Raw genomic sequence first — 17,940 nt, forward strand, 5'->3', positions numbered from 1 at the left:
AGCAGTGATCGAAGGGTGGATAGTTTGAAGAATCTAAACTATAAAACGTGTTTTGAGTTATTTCACACTTTTTTGTTTACTACATAATTCCATGTGTGTTCATTCATAGTTTTAATGCCTTCAGTGACAATGTACAATGTAAATAGTCATGAAAATAAAGAAAAAACATTGAATGACAAGGCGTGTCCAAACTTTTTATTTTAATAAAATAAAATATATTTTAATAGAACTTGAAAATCTGTTCTGAAGGGCTTCCACCTTTTACTTAATGTTGTGATTTGATGCTATATAAATAAAATTGAATAGCGCAAAATTCAACAACAGCTGCAACCAGAAGGGAGTGAGTGGACCACCAAAGGAGGGAAGATGGTGTTCTCTATTGCATCAGTACTTCTTCATATCTAGTATGTATGGAGAATGACCCCACCAGTCAGGGCATGTGGAGACATACTGACAGTGACAGTTTGAATGGAACAAGCTGCATTAGGTCTCTTATTTAGAGAACCAAGGTTACAATGTAACCAAACATCCAGAGACTTTTAAGCCATAGGACTGGAAGACACTTACAGGAAGTTCATTCAGCCTTTTTTTTTCCCTTTTCCCAGTTTGAAGCACATAAATAAATCACACATATGACACAAAACTATTTCTGTTTATTAGCTGAAAATTCTGCCTTTGTAAAACATACCTTGAAATTATGTTGTTCTAAATCACTGTTTTAAATTTCAACCATACATTTTTTCTGGCCACATCACTGAATTACTGAGTCTCTCCTGAAGGAAAGCTTTAACAGTCTTTGCTCGGTGAAAATCTTCATTATCGTGACTTCATCATCATCAAAGCCACTTTCAATCGGAGGAATGAGAAAAGTGCCCAACGTTTCAGTGTAGACCTGTTCATTCACTAGTGAGGTAATAAATGCCTTCTCTGCTGGTCTTTTACCTGACATGTCACGATGACATTAGAACAACGCCAGACAAAAGTTGCAGATTCATCAGCAAACATCACTTTCATCCAAACATCCACAGTTAAGGATTGCCCCTCGTTATCCCACTCTAGCCTCATTTTTGTCCGCGTTTTGATACTGGTGCAAAATTGACTCATTTCTTACGGCTCTGTCATAAACAACAACTCGTGTCTACATTTTATATTTTAAAGGCGTATTGCTTTGAGTTTACATCTTACCCATATGTTTTCCTTTTATAACCTTACCATTTTGTTTGTATTTGCTACAAAGTTTGGTCACTGCTGACTGGGAACAACATGTTTTACCACAGTCTGTGCCGGCTTACAGAGTTACATGTTCCCTTTCATTATTTCAGCTGACAGCCCTTTTGTTGGAGCCTCGCTCCTTTTCAATCAGCAACAGCTGGTTAAGCGATGCAGATGCTCTCTTTTAACTACACACCTTGTTGGATATTTAGATATCTGCAATTATGTTTTATAAGTGGGAATAACAAAATGCTTCTATATTTTTATCGATAAAATTAAAAATGGGCCATTAATTTTAAACCATTTGGTTCGTTCAAGGTATGTCTAATGAAGCCAGTGTGTTCGACTACCAAACAAAACTTGTTTTGTGTCATATCTAAGATTTGTTTATTTGTTACAAACTGCAAGATCATTTTTCTTGCTGTGGGTTTTAAAGCCAAATTGCTTTGAAGCTATTTTGGTGACAAGTTGCTCCAACATGTTACCAAGATGCCTTCCCTTCCTCTAAAGTCATCACCTACTTTTAGTTTTGACTATACTGAACAGTACAGCTGCACAGAAACAAGATGCTAACACTTGTTAGCAGCCTGGACTTGTTATGAGTCGTGCCACATTAAAGCTGGTGGAATGCAGGACTTACCGTTAGACTACACAAGGTGATTCTGATAGTTTGAGGCGAAATTCCTGGTGATAAATATTCAACTAGCACTAGTTTGGTTTCTGCATGGAAGGTTCAGAATTTAAGAATCAAAGACATGATATCAATAACAGCTTAATCAATTTACCAGTTATGTCATTTGGGGTTTCTTGTAAGGACATATATAATGTGGCACTAATTAAGACATACTCCCTTCAAACCATAACTTTAAAAGTAAGTTTTATATATTTCTGTCATTCTTATTTATTGCTTGGCTGTACAGTACATCCCCAAAACGGCATGTTAAGCTCACCTGCTTTCCCCATACTTGGTTTTTTCCACAAAACAGTCATCTGATTTTTTTATTTTTTTTTGTAATAGTCCACTTAAATAGGACAACTGCTTTTATGCATCCTGGGATTTATTTTGTAACACTACAGACAAACTCTTAAGACTTGACAGGAAATTCCTCATTGGACACAAGGATGAAACAACTTTTCAGATCACCTTTAGAAAACTATTATGCAAAAAGAATACCTGAACTCACTACATTAGATGTCATACTAAAGGTATCTGCAGAGCAAAACATGTGAGCTCATTGGCATCTTCCCACCTTATCAAGAAACTGATAAGGTCTGCCTTGTTTCAATGGAAACACTTAACAGTGACAATAATCAGGCTGGGGTTCCTACTAATCTGCTGCACAAAATGAAACATCAATAAAACTCAAAGTCTTGTTTTGAGTCTAAACATCAGCAAGATAAGAAACGACATGTTTTCAAATTCTGTGAAGAAGGAAAAACATTCTGCTTGTGGCCTCGTGTGACTCACGCCGGGCCTCTCCCTCCTCTGGCAGTTCCAGTTCTTATTCCAGTTTATGCTGATCCCAAAAAGCACACACGCTAACAACTTGTATATCCTGTTTTGTGACATTATGTTATGCAACATAATTTTCGTGATTAGGGCGAGGAGATAAAGATTATCTTATCTTATCTGCCAAAGGTAGTTTAACTTAATTTTTCCTCCTCATGCTAACTCATTAAATATGTAACATATGTTCCATTCACTGTTCATGTTGTTGCTGTAATAAAACAATATAAAAAAGCTTAAATACACCATTGCAAATATGTTCTGCCACAGTTCATTTTAAAATCTACTAATGTGCTTCTGCCCTGTTTCTGCTCAAAAGCAGCAATGTGATGACATGCTTCCTGGAGAACTAATAACACCGGTTTCAAAGACACCAGTCCTCCTTAAATAGTGTAAAACGTAGTGTTGGATTCCAGTGGTCAAAGTTTGTCGGTCTCATGAGTGTCAAGAGGGTTGAAAAATATCTTGAAACCAGTGTACAAACTATTTTTGGATGAGGCAGAGCCACTTCTATTAGTGCTAACAGAGTCCTATAGAAGAGATAAGAAGCCATTATCTGTGGAGTCTTGCTGGTCAGATTTGCCTCCTCGAGAGCTTTTGCTGGGGTTTGGAGTGGTTGAATACTTTGGGGGGTATCTGATGAACAGACGGTCCTCCTCCTTTTTAATCCATCTTAGAAGCTTAGTGATAGCAGTAATGGCACAGGCCTTTGTCACCAGGGGGCTGAAGCAGGTGTACAGCTCAAATTTACTTGTGACCTTGAGTAAAGGAGAAAACAATCAAGAGAAGACTGTGAAATACATATACATTTAGAAATAAGAAATAGAGCTATTACATTTCTTGCTATGTTAGATGAGAAGATCAATGATGCTTCAGTTAGGAGCTGCTTATCTTAGCTAAGGAAAATACCTGGAAGCAAGCTAACAGCTTTTTTGAACGCCTTCTGAAAAAAGCTTCCCAGTGAATGGACTATTAAGCCCCAGTTCCAAGGCTTTGTGCTAAGCTAAGCTGCCACTTACTGGCAACTTTTTTTTTTTTTTTAAAGGTATCCCGTCCAACTGCTCTTTAATGCAATTACCTAATCGGCCAATCACATGACAACAGTTCAATGCATTTAGGCATGTAGAGATGGTTGCATTTTCTGCTGAAGTGATTTGAGTGACTTAGCCGTGGGTTTTCATGGCAGACGGCAAGGTCTGAGCATTTCAGAAACTGCTGATTCCCCCCCCCTCCCTCCCCTCTGAATGATCTGAACATTGAAGCAGATGGGCTTCTGGCTTCTGTGAGCGAAACACAGGCTCAACTCAACACTGTTGAGTCTCGATTTCTTCTGCAACATTCAGATATTAAGGTCAAGCTTCCTTTGGGGGATGGATTCTTGGTACACTTTGGGCCCCTTAGTACTAATGAGCATTGTTTAAACACTATGGCCTACCTGAAAAATGTTGCTAACAATGTCCCTTCTTTTAGTACCTCCGTGTACCCATCCTCTGACTGCTGCTTCCAGCCAGAATCTCAAATAGTCTGGTTTCTTGAACATGAAAGAGTTCCCTGTACTCAAATGGCCTCCACAGTCATCACATCTCAATCCACTTGTGGTGGAACGGCAAATTTGCATCAAATCTGCAGCAACTGTGTGATATCACATCAATATAAACCAAAATCTCTGACGATTGTTTCCAGCACCTTGTTGATTCTGTGCCATGAAAAATTAAGGAAGTTCTGAAAGCAAGAGAGGGTCCAACCAGGTACTAGCAAGGTGTACCTAATAAAGTGGTCGTTGACTGTTTTGAGTGTAGTGTCGATCTTTTGGAAGAATCTTTTCAAAGTTGGACAAACACAGGAAAAAAGAATACAACCACAAACTAATGTACGTACCCAGGCTAGCAGAGTTTCTCTCTCAGCAACATGGTAGATAAGCTTAAGGGGTCGTGAGGTGCTGTGGATGCGGCCGTGCATATAACGATAAAGATCCAGCAGTCTCATTTTCTCCTCTTCACTGCTGTATGGTGCCTCCATCTCTGGGCTACGTACAGAAAAGCATCATAGGACACAAGTTACACACAAAAACACCCAAAACATGTTCAATAACACTGTAGTGGAAAGAGAAACACACAATGCTTGATTTGTAAACTATTAAAACTCCATTTCTAACACCGACAGGACAATGTTGCCTAAAAGCCTAAAAATATCTTAGTGGGCACTTTTGTACTTCTCACACATGATTATTATCATTAGCAGCAAAAGGTTTTTACACTGCTTCTACACAGCTAGAAGATAATAAAATGTTATGCAAGACAAATATCACTAACTAACATGCAGCACAAACACTTGGCATGTTTGCATTTTTAAAATCTAGTTTAGGCTCATATCAGCCTTATGCAACTGCAAGGACAGCAAGCATACACAAACAAACACACACCTGGTGAACTGAGTGAGCTGGCGGTAGTTGTCTGGCACATCAAAGGGCTTGTACATGAAGTGTCTGAGGTCTGAGACGCCCACCTGGCTCACACTGTACGTCTGAGCTTTGGCAATGAGGCTCAGGGAGTTCTGAGCCATCATAGCCTCCTCTATCTTTCTCTTGCACTCAGCTACAGAGTAAAAAGCCTCTTTGTCTGTCGAGAGCAGCAGCAAACAAACAGTGCATTCTGGAGGGTCCAGGTAAGAAATGTATGCATAAAAGTAACAGTCAGGATTAAAGAGCGGGAGGCAAATGGGGGTCCAGATCTCGCCAGCCTGAAAGGCAGAGGACGCTCCAATGAGGTTAAGCAGAAGGTGAACGTCAGCAGGCTCCAGCCGCGAGTCCTCAATGACGGTCTTTTCTTGGACGATGGTTAGAAGCTGGTTCTTGGCGATGAGGATGGAGAAAACCAGATTGGGTGTGATAGCTTTCTGCAGGATCTGGCTGAGAGAGTCCCTGAGAGAGGAGGCTAGAGGCAAGCAGTGCACTGCCGATAGCAGGAAGCTGGGGTCAGAATCCACCAAGTTGAGGAGACCATCCAGGATCTTTTCTGAGCCCGCTAGGAGTCTCCTCAGGTCGTAGTTTTTCTTGTGTTCAAAGATGCGGGATATACTGGCCTGGGTGAGCATGCTGATGATCTGATAGTAGACATAGAGGAGCTCTCCCCGCAGCTGCTGCTCAGACTGATGACTGCTGGAGACGCACACCAGAACGAGGGGCCCTTTCTGCAGGAACACTACGGTGTGCTCGTCTGAGGGAAGGGGGAAAAAACATGAGCAAATGTTAGAAAAAAACAAAAACAAAAAAAAAAACAATCAATGAAAACTAAAACTGCTCCTAAGGATACCACCGACCCCCTAAACTCACTGTTCTCAAAATGAAACAATACAGGGAATGCACTGCTTATTATATTTCAGATACTGTTCTCTATGGTCCAGGAGCTTTTTGACAAGCTGGAAACAATTTTGCCCTGTATTCAGAGCCACGCTTGCTCTTGTTGGTGTGTTTAAAAAAGTCAGATTTCCTTTTAAGTTAGTGAATATGAACATGAAAGTGGCTGGAAAAAACCATCATAGATAAAAATCTGTTCAAATTTGCATTTTGGCCGATGCCCAACATTCTTACCTGAGTAGACTGAGCGAATGATATTATCTCCACTTTGGACAAAAGACACCAGCGCCATCATCACTCCCATTGTTGATGAAAGAGCCTCTTCGCTGCCATACCGGGAATAAATGGGCTTACCGGCTTCGCTTAGCACAAAAACATGTTTCCTGTGCTGCCGCCAGCTGTCAGCTGTAACATCCTCATCGCGATGAGATGTAAATGACGACGATTCCAGTGTGCCTGCCTCCAACAGCGGGGATGACCTCCCCTTCACACCTATACCTTGTTCTTCAAGCTTGGCCTTGGCCAGCATTGTTACAACAAATTCCCCAGAGTCGTTCTGGTCATTGTCAGTGGCATCATCTTCAGTTGTTCCATCAGTTGGCTGCGTGGACGCGTTGTTTTGGCACTCGGTTTCTGTCTCTTCGGGCTCTAGCTTCATCACTTGGTCAGAAGGAAGCTTCTCATCCAAACCGAGATGCTCTGCCGAAACATCTGGTGGGTGCGAATTCAAAGGCTCAATTCTGCTAACAGCGGCGCTCCCATTACTCTCTACTGAATCAGGAAACATGTGATTCTCCAAAAGGGAGAAGGAGGCTGCCAATGAGTCAGCTACAATGAAAACAAAAACCAACGTGTGATGTAAGTGATGAAGATTAAAATTAGACAAGCTTCAAAGAGTGATTACGTAGCTTATTTACCAGGTTGATTACTCTCTAAAGGGCTATCACCAATCTTCACTGCCGCCGCCTCTCCTTCTTGATGATTGGCTGTTTCCATGATACCATCCCAGTGTCTGGAAAGAATAAAGACAGAGAGGAATAAACTGCTTTATAAATCATGCATTGTAGTTTTTGCAGATAGAAATCAAAGATCCCATGCATCTCCAGTCTGTTATGAATAGAAGCACTCATACTGGACCAGTGGTCAGGTCACATGATTACAGAGGAGAGTTACTCCAACTCCAAGTTACTAACACTGTGGAATTTAAACCTGATTACAGCTAGCAGTCTGTCTAATGTTACACTACACATCAACACGGAGAAACGGGACTAAGTGGCCGGTAGAGAAAGAGCGCTAACGTCCGCATGATAACAACTTATCTACACATGCACGATAAATTTCAGACGTCCTGTAATGCTTACCTTTCTAATAAGTAACTAATAAATGAACGCTGACTGTAGTTACACGGCTAACACTGGGTGCTAGCAAGCGACACATACAGATCAATTTCATGGCCTTGGCTTAACAGTGCTCATGCAGCCAACCGTGGCTATCTAAAATTAGCCGGATAAACAGAGAAAGAGTGAAACTTACGGTTTTGTACCGTCGACGACTTGGACTGAATGTCTAATGTCAACACTGACTTTCATCAGCAGCCCCACTGCAAACAAGCTGTCAAGAATGAGAAGCAGAAAACAAATTTTCCCCTTACCGAAGCCGACATCCGGAATCTCTGATGACAACTTCAGCTGACCAATCAGCGCGCTCGCTGGCGTCGGTTAGTCCCGCCCCTCCCCACTCTCTGGTTGTGGGCTCGTAACAGAAACTTGAAGAGACAAATCTCAGATAAACGTGCAGCACATGTATGGGTGCTGCTGTAGCAGATATAATACAGCGAAACGCTTTCTGTGACAAAGAAGGAACGGAGAACTTAAAAAAAACCCCAATGTGAATTAAAACAAAAATGTTTTTACATCTATATTGACCAATATTTTTTTTTTTTTTTTTTGGATTAAACTAATACTTAAATCCAGTATTTTCCATTTTCCATATTACACTGGTGGCTAATACTAAAGCTAGCATGTACTCCCGTCCCCAACTTGAACCCTCTGACATCTGTCATTCCTATAGCACACCTCATTACCGTCTTGCTGTCCTCATACATGTCTTTAACCAGGGTCCCTCCTGACCGCCTTCTCAAACAGTACCACAGTTCCTCTCCTGGCAACCAATCATCTTCTTCAAATACACAAACACACAGTGCAGGTAACTCTGACCTTCCTACTTCTCCGTCAACACTCTCACTGCTCACTGATAGTCACCTCTCTTTAAACGAGCTTCAACGACTCTTTCCCATATCTTCATGGCACACATGAAGGGGATTGAAGGTTTTATAAAAAGGGGCGAGGCCATAACACAACCTAGACAAATGATGTCGAAATATAGATTTTTATCCACGCACATTTGTTTAACTTCACTGTGTTGGTGGCGCTGAAAGGCTCTGTTGTGTACGTGATGAAGTAGTCGTCCTGCGTACTACGTCACGTCCGATTGCCTCTCCTCTCCGTACGTAAACATCATAACGGTAGAAATGGGGGATATGACATCTCCAAACCAGAGTGCTGATTTATAAATCACTAAAACAGACACCGCAGCCCAGTCACTTAATTTGACACCAGTTGAATAAGCGGACGCCATGGAGGAGCCGTGGGACTTTGAGTTTCTGTCCCGCATCGCTGACAGCTGCCTGTCGTTTCTCTCTGAGTTTGTAGACGACTGGCTCGCCAACGACATGAGAGTGTCCATATTCAAAATACTCCTCAGCTGGTTAATTTTTAGTCTAATCGCCATTCACTTCGCGTGGAAAGTCTATGGGAATACAGTGAACGATATGTATTACAGACAAGGTGAGTTTTTCCTCCTGCTTACCGGTGCGCTGCCTGCTAAGTGAGCGCTAACACGCTAGCTTGATCTGTGTGTGTTGATTTTCAGGGACCGGACAGAACGGAGGCACACCTGATACAGCTGCACACACGAGTGGATGGTAGGTGGCCGATTTCGGGGTCACGTTTGCATTGCACAAGTGATTAATAAGAAATCGTGTTCATTACCACCGCACCATCACCAGTCACTTTATTAGGTAAACCTTGCTAGCACCCAGTTTGACACTCTTTTTGCCTTCAGCGTTGCCTTAATTTTCCATGGCTTAGATTCAACAAGTTTCAAGTTGACATAATAGCATCGCACACTTGCTGCAGCTGTGTTTTGGCTGTACAGCCATTAGATGATGAGTACACTGTGATCACAAACAGATGAACACGGTCAGCAACAATACTCGGGTAGGCTGTGATCCTCAGGCCCAGAACTTGACAAGAAAATATGCCCACACGTTTACAGCACCAACATCAGTGAGCCCATGTGAATTGTAGCCTCAGTTTCTGTGCTGTACTAAACTAAAGGAAGTGTTACGTGGTGTGGTCTTCTGCTGCTGTGGCCCATCACCTGCAATGCCCTACATGTTGTGCATTCAGAGATGCTCTTCTGCATAGCCCAATTCTGATGGTTGGGTATTAGAGGCACTGCCATCTTCCTTTCAGCTCGAAGCAGTCTGGCAATTCTCTGACCTCTTTTTGGGCACTTTGGCCCAAAAAGCTATAGCTTACTTGACATTTTCTCCTTTTCAGACCAGTGTCTCAAAATCCTAGACATGCTTGTATGAAAAAATCCCAGTAGATCAGCAGTTTCTTAAATACTCAGACCAGCTCGTCTAGCACTTGTGCCATGCAGTAAGTTGCTGCCACAGTTGACTGGACAGAGGTACCTAACAAAGTGACTGGCAAGTGCATGTTTCACCACACTTAAATGGTTTATTGGATTTTGTTATCTTTGCAGGGAAGGTAAAGCAGGGGATGGTCCAAAGATTCATCGGGATTAATGGGAGCTTGATCGCTGGACTTTACCCAAGTGAGGGCTGGACAATTTGTATGTCCCACAGAGACACGAAATGCACACCAGTTTTTGTTTTTTTCATTAACAAAGCGTTACCTTCCATGGATTAAAGATGGTGTTGAGACAGCTTCACCTTCTGTGAATCACTTAGCCATGCCAGTGGCCATGGCTACTATTCATACAATGTTTAATTTGACCTCTTGATACTGCTCACTGAGCAAGACCTTATTGTGCATAAAGAACTAAAAGGACGTGTTTAACTGGTCACTTGGTGATATGTGATCAAGACTGTACTTGAATGGTGCATGAAAGGAAAACAAGTCATCATTTTCCAAGTAATGACACAGGATCACATGTATAGTTTTTGTAATATATATACATATATAATACGCTGATTTGAGTATTGCATTGACTTGTGTATGTGAATATTTATGATCCAAATAATTTGCAGTGAACTGTGTGATTTTGTTTTTTTTTTTTGTTTTTTTTTTAATCTTTGCTGTATTATAAATGGTCATCTATGGTCATTTTAAAATCAGACACAATAAAAGCAGATCATGTTTTATATCTTCAGTCTTTATTTTAACAGCCATTTTGCATTTAGTTCATTTGAAATCTACATTAAGCAATATTTTGGCAAACAGTCAAAACATTAAAAAAAAAAAAATCTTCGGTTTTAAAATGAATTACTTTAGTTACTAAAATGTTTTTACCACAACTTGCCTGATGAGGCTTTGATGAACATATTAGGATGTGTAAAAGACTTTGAGTTAAGTCTAAAAGTTATTGTTTTTATTTTAATACCATTACTAAATCATGCCTTAATAATTAAAAAATGACTTAAAACTAATACTGAAACTGGTCAAAACTAAACATATTCAAACTGTAACTAAAATGAGTAAAACCACTCAGGAAACTACAATAAATTAAAAACAACAACAAAAAAACTAAAGAAAAAAATAGAACAACTGTAACAAAACATCTAATTAAAACTACTAAAGGATGGTGGAGATTTTTAAACTGTACAAGTGTTTTTATTACTATTACAATGGCAGTGTGTATTTCCAGAAATTAAAATTATGTACTCAGTCATTGTAAGATGTGGGAGGGAGCTGGAGTACCCACAGAGAACCCAAAAAGACACTGGGAGAACCTACAGACTCCATAAAGAAACCCGGGAACTTTTTTTTGTTGTAAGATGACAGTGCTAACCCCCACCCTCACACTTGTTCATTTACTGTTTGCGTTGTAATACTTTTACATACAGTGGGGCAAAAAAGTATTTAGTCAGCCACCGATTGTGCAAGTTCCCCCACTTAAAATGATGACAGAGGTCAGTAATTTGCACCAGAGGTACACTTCAACTGTGAGAGACAGAATGTGAAAAAAAAATCCATGAATTCACATGGTAGGATTTGTAAAGAATTTATTCGTAAATCAGGGTGGAAAATAAGTATTTGGTCAATAACAAAAATACAACTCAGTACTTTGTAACATAACCTTTGTTGGCAATAACAGAGGTCAAACGTTTACTATAGGTCTTTACCAGGTTTGCACACACAGTAGCTGGTATTTTGGCCCATTCCTCCATGCAGATCTTCTCAAGAGCAGTGATGTTTTGGGGCTGTCGCCGAGCAACACGGACTTTCAACTCCCGCCGCAGATTTTCTATGGGGTTGAGGTCTGGAGACTGGCTAGGCCACTCCAGGACTTTCAAATGCTTCTTACGGAGCCACTCCTTTGTTGCCCGGGCGGTGTGTTTTGGATCATTGTCATGTTGGAAGACCCAGCCTCGTTTCATCTTCAAAGTTCTCACTGATGGAAGGAGGTTTTGGCTCAAAATCTCACGATACTTGGCCCCATTCATTCTGTCCTTAACACGGATCAGTCGTCCTGTCCCCTTGGCAGAAAAACAGCCCCATAGCATGATGTTTCCACCCCCATGCTTCACAGTAGGTATGGTGTTCTTGGGATGCAACTCAGTATTCTTCTTCCTCCAAACACGACGAGTTGAGTTTATACCAAAAAGTTCTACTTTGGTTTCATCTGACCACATGACATTCTCCCAATCCTCTGCTGTATCATCCATGTGCTCTCTGGCAAACTTCAGACGGGCCTGGACATGCACTGGCTTCAGCAGCGGAACACGTCTGGCACTGCGGGGTTTGATTCCCTGCCGTTGTAGTGTGTTACTGATGGTGACCTTTGTTACTTTGGTCCCAGCTCTCTGCAGGTCATTCACCAGGTCCCCCCGTGTGGTTCTGGGATCTTTGCTCACCGTTCTCATGATCATTTTGACCCCACGGGATGAGATCTTGCGTGGAGCCCCAGATCGAGGGAGATTATCAGTGGTCTTGTATGTCTTCCATTTTCTGATGATTGCTCCCACAGTTGATTTTTTCACACCAAGCTGCTTGCCTATTGTAGATTCACTCTTCCCAGTCTGGTGCAGGTCTACAATTCTTTTCCTGGTGTCCTTCGAAAGCTCTTTGGTCTTGGCCATGGCGGAGTTTGGAGTCTGACTGGTTGAGGCTGTGGATAGGTGTCTTTTATACAGATGATGAGGTCAAACAGGTGCCATTCATACAGGTAACGAGTGGGGGACAGAAAAGCTTCTTACAGAAGACGTTACAGGTCTGTGAGAGCCAGGGATTTTCCTTGTTTGAGGTGACCAAATACTTATTTTCCACCCTGATTTACGAATAAATTCTTTACAAATCCTATCATGTGAATTCATGGATTTTTTTTTCACATTCTGTCTCTCACAGTTAAAGTGTACCTCTGGTGCAAATTACTGACCTCTGTCATCATTTTAAGTGGGGGAACTTGCACAATCGGTGGCTGACTAAATACTTTTTTGCCCCACTGTATATAGGTGTTTTTTTTCCAATTACATCTTTATTTACCAATACCAACAATCCTTCATTTAGATTCATAAATATGGTGCAAAAATGTCTTCAGTTTCCATTAATTTTTTGTGTTTTGGGATTACCTGATGATAATAGGAATAGCTGGAATCAGTAGCATGTGCACATCCATTACATTTGTGCAAGTTAGGCCGGGTACGAGTAACCGCTGCCCACCAGAAAGACGAGAAAAAAACGTGTAAGAATCATTGTTGATAAGGAAGTTGTCGATGTCCAGGCCCTGAGCTTTCGCTTCATCGTACAAACCACCATCAGTAATCGCCCCTGCTGCCTCAGTGGGTCCATCCTGACCATCAGTGCCCCCACTCAGAAAGACTGGCCCTTCAGGCGGAAGCCCTAGGCTTCTCAGTTCCAGCCCCACTCGCATAGCCAGCTCCTGGTTCCGACCACCTCGGCCTTTGCCTGTTAGCTCCACAGTGGGTTCGCCTCCAGCTAACAGACATGTGGCACCCCATCCCTCTGTACGCCCTTTTTCTAAAACCTGCATTGTACGGCAGAGGTCCCAGCTCTCCACACCAACTTCAGGGCCCAGCTTCAGCACCTCAGTGGCAATGTCAGGAGGAGGTTCCTCTCGAGAACAGGCAAAGCGGGCCAGCAGGCCGTAGAGTCTAGACACAGACTGCACATCTCCACACACACTTGGCGAAAGGACTACAGGGAGGAAGCCCAGCTCTCGAGCACAGAGACCAGCGCGTTTAAGGGCAACACCGTTGGAGCCAATCACAGCATTGAGAACATGTCCCGATGTATCAGATTCCTCCTTATGCTCTTTCCACCTAGAATTCGGTTTGTCAAGGACTTCCTTTACTGATGTCGGAAGCAAGTTTAACAGCTTGTAACGCTCAAGGATTGACAAAACTTCCTCAGGCCACACCTGACTCATCACTGTGGGGCCACTAGCTATAATGTCAATAGGATCCCCAATCACATCAGATAGTATCAGTGCAACAACCTGTGAAGACGTTATAAGAGTGATATTTGACGTACAAATTACAATACTGAGAATTTTAAACTCCGTTTAAAAGAAGGCTAAAAAAACTGTCTGTTACCTGTGCAGGGTGAGCATGATGTGCAAGCCCTCCACCCTTTAACAACGAAAGGGCACGACGTATGGTGTTCAGCTCCTGAATAGTGGCACCAGCACCTGCAAGTCTGCGGGTAACATCTAGCTTTTCTTGCAAGGTGATTGGCGGGATGGGTGCAGGTAGCAATGCAGAGCCCCCACCTAAACAATGATGAAAACCAGCATGCGTTACAGATATCTTGGAGTCGTTTATGACCAGGATATGTCCACCAGTGTGTATATTAAACAAATATTTTCACTGCTTTTTTGCATTTGTGGAATATCTCTAAAATTATAAACATCTAAATTTTGAAATTGTTATTTTATTTATTTATAAGTTTCTTCTAGGCTGTACTACTGTAGTTCATTATTATCGTGGACTAAATTCCCTGAAAAGCCTTTAGCTAATCTAAAATGCTGCAGAGAGTACTGACAGGGGCTAGAAAGACAAAGCATATTTCTCCAGAATCAATTTTTAAAATCCTTCTCTTCACATACAAAGTCTTGGATCATCAGGCACAATCTTATCTTAAATACCTCAGGGTACCGTATCACCCCAATAGAGCGCTATACTCTCAGACAGCAGGTTGACTTGTGGTTCCTAGTATTTTAAAAGTCGAATGGAAGGCAGAGCCTTCAGCTTTTCAGACACCCTCTCTACTTTTAACATTAGGCTTAAAATTTCTTCTGACTGTTGGGGCTTTCTTTGTATTTTTGAAGGGTCTTCATTTTACACTATAAAGTGTCTTGAGGTGACTGTTGTTGTGAATTGGTGCTATATAAACAAAACTGAATTTAAATTAATATTTTAATGATATCTGTGAAACGATTATTGTTTTATTATTTTTAACAATAACCAAGAAGTGCCATTCGTACCTGAAATCAGTACAAGAAGCAAGTCTTTCTCGGTCAGCTCACTGGCTAAATGCTTGATCTCCTCAGCTGCCTTCTGGGCATCAGTATCAGGCAAGTTGTGTTTAGCTCCCTCTATTACTTTGATGCGGCTGTTTTCTTTTAGCAGCAGATGGCTGTGATGGAAAAAGAAATATTATTAACTTTACTTCCTGAGTTAACACTTTAAGTTGCTTTTACCTCTAAATGCATTCGCTTACTCTTTCCCATGCTGCTGTAATGTTTGCTGAATCCCATGTGGCACGCTTATGACTCCTTTCACTAAATGATCACCTACAATCCTCTCTGCCTCAGCGGCCATTCCCAGCACAGCTTTTCCAAAGCCCACCAAGTGCAGGTTGTGTTTGAGCGTGAATGTGCGACCATCAATAACAACAGAGTCCTCCTTGCGCTCAATACTTTGACAGACCACAGTATCTGGCTGCACGGCTTCCACTGCAGCTGCAAACACTTCACGTGCCCGCGTGTCCATTGACATTTTGCAGAACGTGGGTTTTCTCCTCGCCACAAGATGCAGAAAAGGCTGAGACCGGAACAAGGAAAGAACACGGGCCATTGATAATTCAGTGGATCTGAGCAGAAATGTCCTAAGGGATATAGAAGAATTGAACAGATTTTTAAAGAGAGCACAATTTAAACAAACCATAAATAACCTGCAAAGGAAAAGGAAATAGTCATGTAGAAGTCATGAAGCAATTATAATTAGAACTTTTTCTTAAATTTACTTTGTGTGCCTCAAATTCACCTTTTTTAAGAGCTTGTTTTGTGTTGTTCAGTCATCACACTTCTTGTAAGTCTTGTTTAAGGTCAAGTCTGATGACTGCAGGAATGCAGAGGAATACATTTTGCTTAACTGTTCTGAAAACAAAAAGAACACTTTTTATTCTCTTACTAGTTAAAACTATACTTACATAAATGCATTTAGGTTTGTGTTTCAGTAGATTCACGAGGCTGCCTACCCGAGAAAGTTGTAAATATCATATGAAGCTGGTGTTTTCCTTTGGAAGCCTGCTGCGTTTGGACTCCAGCTCAGAGGTTAGGCAGTGTGGCAACAATCTGGCCAGACACTGGCTGGAGTTGTGTACCTTTGGTGTAATGATTGACTTCAAAGGATAACAGGCCACATGAAAGTGCTGACACTGCAGGTGTGCATTAAGTCGTTTTTGTTGTATTTTGATTTTTTTCTGCCACAGATTGCATTAAACTCAGTGATACCCATACTTTGTTCATTGCTGTTAAACAAAGCAGCCTCTTGTGTAGCCACACCCGTCTTTAAGCCCTGTAGACATAATTTTTATTTATTTATTTATAATGTATGCAGTTTAACATAGTTCTGATATGGAGCTTGAAACTGATGTGGTGCAAATAGAGTTTATAGCTATTGCTAAATTCCAACCCTTGTCCCTTGTTGGGCTTCTTCATTCACGATGCAAAAACAAAAATTACAACATTCAGTTACAGAAAACCATAATACACCATGAATACAAAACTACAAGAAATACACAGTAAAATAAAGTAAAATATAGTATAAAAAAAACAGAGAGAGATAGGTTGTGCATCTGGTTTTTAGGTAGTTTGCTTGTCTTTTTTTCTTTTCTTTTCTTTTTTTTTTTTTTTTTACAAATGAAAGCTGAGCCACTGGGATTGTGGTATTTTAATGTGATTAGATGTACATGCTAGAAATCCAGACAATAATGACAATATTATATAATGAGATTTTAGATTTGTTAAATTTTAAAAAAAAAACAAAAACAAAACAAAGAAACCCCTCACAAACACTTACAGGTCGTTTTGTTAGATACACCTCTGTAATACCAAATTCTACCTCTTTCTTGCCTTCAGAACGACCTTAATTCTTCATGGCACAAATTCAAATTCACAAATTCAAAAAGGTGCTGGAAACACCCTGGTGCACCACAGTTGCTTTTTGTCAGCTTTGTCATTTGTCAGCTTCACATGCATATCTCCTATATCACCACATCCACAAGTTGCTCTACTAAGATCTGGCAACTGTGGAGGCCATTTGAATTCAATTAAATTATTGACATATTCAAGAAACTAGTCTGACAAGATCTGAGCTTTATGACATGGTGAGTTATCCTGCTGGAAGCAGCCATCAAAAGATGGGCATTTTTTGGTCATAAAGGGATGGAGTGTCTCAACATTGCAGCAAAAATCAAGACTTGTGAGATCTGGAAACGTTCTGCTAACTTTCATGACAATTTTGGTGAGCCTTTATGAATGCGTGAGTTTCCTGTTCTTAGCCGATGGGAGTGGCACACACTGTGGGCTTCTCCTGCTGTAGCCCATCTGCCTATTCTGCTCACCTGGTTATAACCAGTGTTCCTTATGTAGTGTGACCATTCTCCCTGGAGTGTTTTTTTTTTTCTACAGATGGTTGATGGTTGGGAAAGTCCCAGAAGTCAGTTTCTGAAATACTCATACGAGCTCGTCTTGGCACCAATGACCATGCCACCTAACTATATTTGCCTTAACAAGTAGCAAAACAGGTGTACCTAACAAAGTGACTGGTGTGGATAACTTAAATATCATGCTACTTGTTATCTCAGTAAATCAAACGCCTATTGGCAAGTTATTTTTAATTTACCCCTGCATGAAATACATTGGCATTTAATTAAGCAGAATTCTTCCTCTACAACCAAACTTTAGAGACTTCCATTAAAAAAAAATCAAAAAAGCACGAGCGGCAAACAGAACCTTTCACTTAATTAATCGTACCATGGACTTGTCTTTCTGTGAGGACGAAACTGTCGTTGGTACTTTCTTCTTCACTTCTGCGTCCATCCTGCAAACCTAGAGGCTGCCAGATAACTGGACCCAACTGATAAACACACACGGCTAACGGTGACAGCCAGAAAGTGCTAATGCTAATGCAAGAAGGCTTTGCTTTTTAAAAACAGACATTCTAAAACAAACTCGACTACAGTAGAGCTTTAAAAAAAAAAACGACAATAAGCTTTTAACTCCTAAACTGCATTTGGTAAGCAAACTGTGTAAATAACGACGCTGTTGCTGGTACAATGCAGCTATCGCGATAACATCTTGCAATATCGCG

The 17,940-nt window shown here is 41.1% G+C and overlaps 3 protein-coding genes across 7 annotated transcripts; 1 reads left to right on the top strand and 2 right to left on the bottom strand.

Moving 5' to 3' along the window:
• Positions 1-591: 591 nt before the first annotated feature.
• mon1bb (MON1 secretory trafficking family member Bb) lies at positions 592-8,525 on the bottom strand. Of its 2 annotated transcripts, XM_006783193.3 has the most exons (7): positions 8,150-8,525; positions 7,726-7,839; positions 6,992-7,086; positions 6,309-6,902; positions 5,142-5,934; positions 4,598-4,745; positions 592-3,477 (listed from the first exon to the last, which is right to left on the bottom strand). In XM_006783193.3, the coding sequence occupies exons 1-7, from the start codon at positions 8,176-8,178 to the stop codon at positions 3,250-3,252; spliced, it is 2,001 nt and encodes a 666-aa protein (XP_006783256.3). In that variant the 5' UTR covers positions 8,179-8,525; the 3' UTR covers positions 592-3,249. The 2 variants fall into 2 exon arrangements, with proteins under 2 accessions (XP_006783256.3, XP_035760449.2); XM_035904556.2 differs by lacking the exon at positions 8,150-8,525 and having other exon boundaries at positions 7,608-7,734.
• tcta (T cell leukemia translocation altered) lies at positions 8,526-10,517 on the top strand. Its single transcript, XM_006783194.3, has 3 exons — positions 8,526-8,920; positions 9,006-9,057; positions 9,906-10,517. The coding sequence occupies exons 1-3, from the start codon at positions 8,710-8,712 to the stop codon at positions 9,946-9,948; spliced, it is 306 nt and encodes a 101-aa protein (XP_006783257.1). The 5' UTR covers positions 8,526-8,709; the 3' UTR covers positions 9,949-10,517.
• On the bottom strand, positions 10,426-17,940 carry glyctk (glycerate kinase). Of its 4 annotated transcripts, none has more exons than XM_006783195.3 (6): positions 17,604-17,940; positions 15,610-15,722; positions 15,065-15,451; positions 14,829-14,980; positions 13,939-14,114; positions 10,426-13,841 (listed from the first exon to the last, which is right to left on the bottom strand). In XM_006783195.3, exons 3-6 carry the CDS (start codon positions 15,418-15,420, stop codon positions 12,951-12,953), a joined length of 1,575 nt encoding a protein of 524 aa, XP_006783258.2. In that variant the 5' UTR covers positions 15,421-15,451; positions 15,610-15,722; positions 17,604-17,940; the 3' UTR covers positions 10,426-12,950. The 4 variants fall into 4 exon arrangements, with proteins under 4 accessions (XP_006783258.2, XP_035760450.2, XP_035760451.2 ...); XM_035904557.2 differs by lacking the exon at positions 17,604-17,940 and adding an exon at positions 15,824-17,594; XM_035904558.2 differs by lacking the exon at positions 17,604-17,940 and adding an exon at positions 15,776-17,594 and having other exon boundaries at positions 15,610-15,684.

Source organism: Neolamprologus brichardi, chromosome 5 (genome assembly GCF_056152115.1).
Source record: "Neolamprologus brichardi isolate AB-2024 chromosome 5, ASM5615211v1, whole genome shotgun sequence".
Lineage (NCBI taxonomy): Eukaryota > Metazoa > Chordata > Actinopteri > Cichliformes > Cichlidae > Neolamprologus > Neolamprologus brichardi.

Excerpts from the sequence above, each read along its gene's own strand:
- mon1bb (XM_006783193.3), bottom strand. The coding sequence starts at position 8,178 with ATGTATGAGGACAGCAAGACGGTAATGAG. Across the intron at positions 7,840-8,149 it reads GACAGCAAGACGGTAATGAG|TTTCTGTTACGAGCCCACAA; the intron begins GTGTGCTATAGG and ends TGTCTCTTCAAG. Across the intron at positions 5,935-6,308 it reads CATTCGCTCAGTCTACTCAG|ACGAGCACACCGTAGTGTTC; the intron begins GTAAGAATGTTG and ends CCCTTCCCTCAG.
- tcta (XM_006783194.3), top strand. The coding sequence starts at position 8,710 with ATGGAGGAGCCGTGGGACTTTGAGTTTCTGTCCCGCATCGCTGACAGC. Across the intron at positions 8,921-9,005 it reads CGATATGTATTACAGACAAG|GGACCGGACAGAACGGAGGC; the intron begins GTGAGTTTTTCC and ends GTTGATTTTCAG. Across the intron at positions 9,058-9,905 it reads GCTGCACACACGAGTGGATG|GGAAGGTAAAGCAGGGGATG; the intron begins GTAGGTGGCCGA and ends TTATCTTTGCAG.
- glyctk (XM_006783196.3), bottom strand. The coding sequence starts at position 15,420 with ATGGCCCGTGTTCTTTCCTTGTTCCGGTCTCAGCCTTTTCTGCATCTT. Across the intron at positions 14,115-14,828 it reads GCTTCTTGTACTGATTTCAG|GTGGGGGCTCTGCATTGCTA; the intron begins GTACGAATGGCA and ends ATCATTGTTTAG. Across the intron at positions 13,842-13,938 it reads ATCATGCTCACCCTGCACAG|GTTGTTGCACTGATACTATC; the intron begins GTAACAGACAGT and ends ACGTCTTCACAG.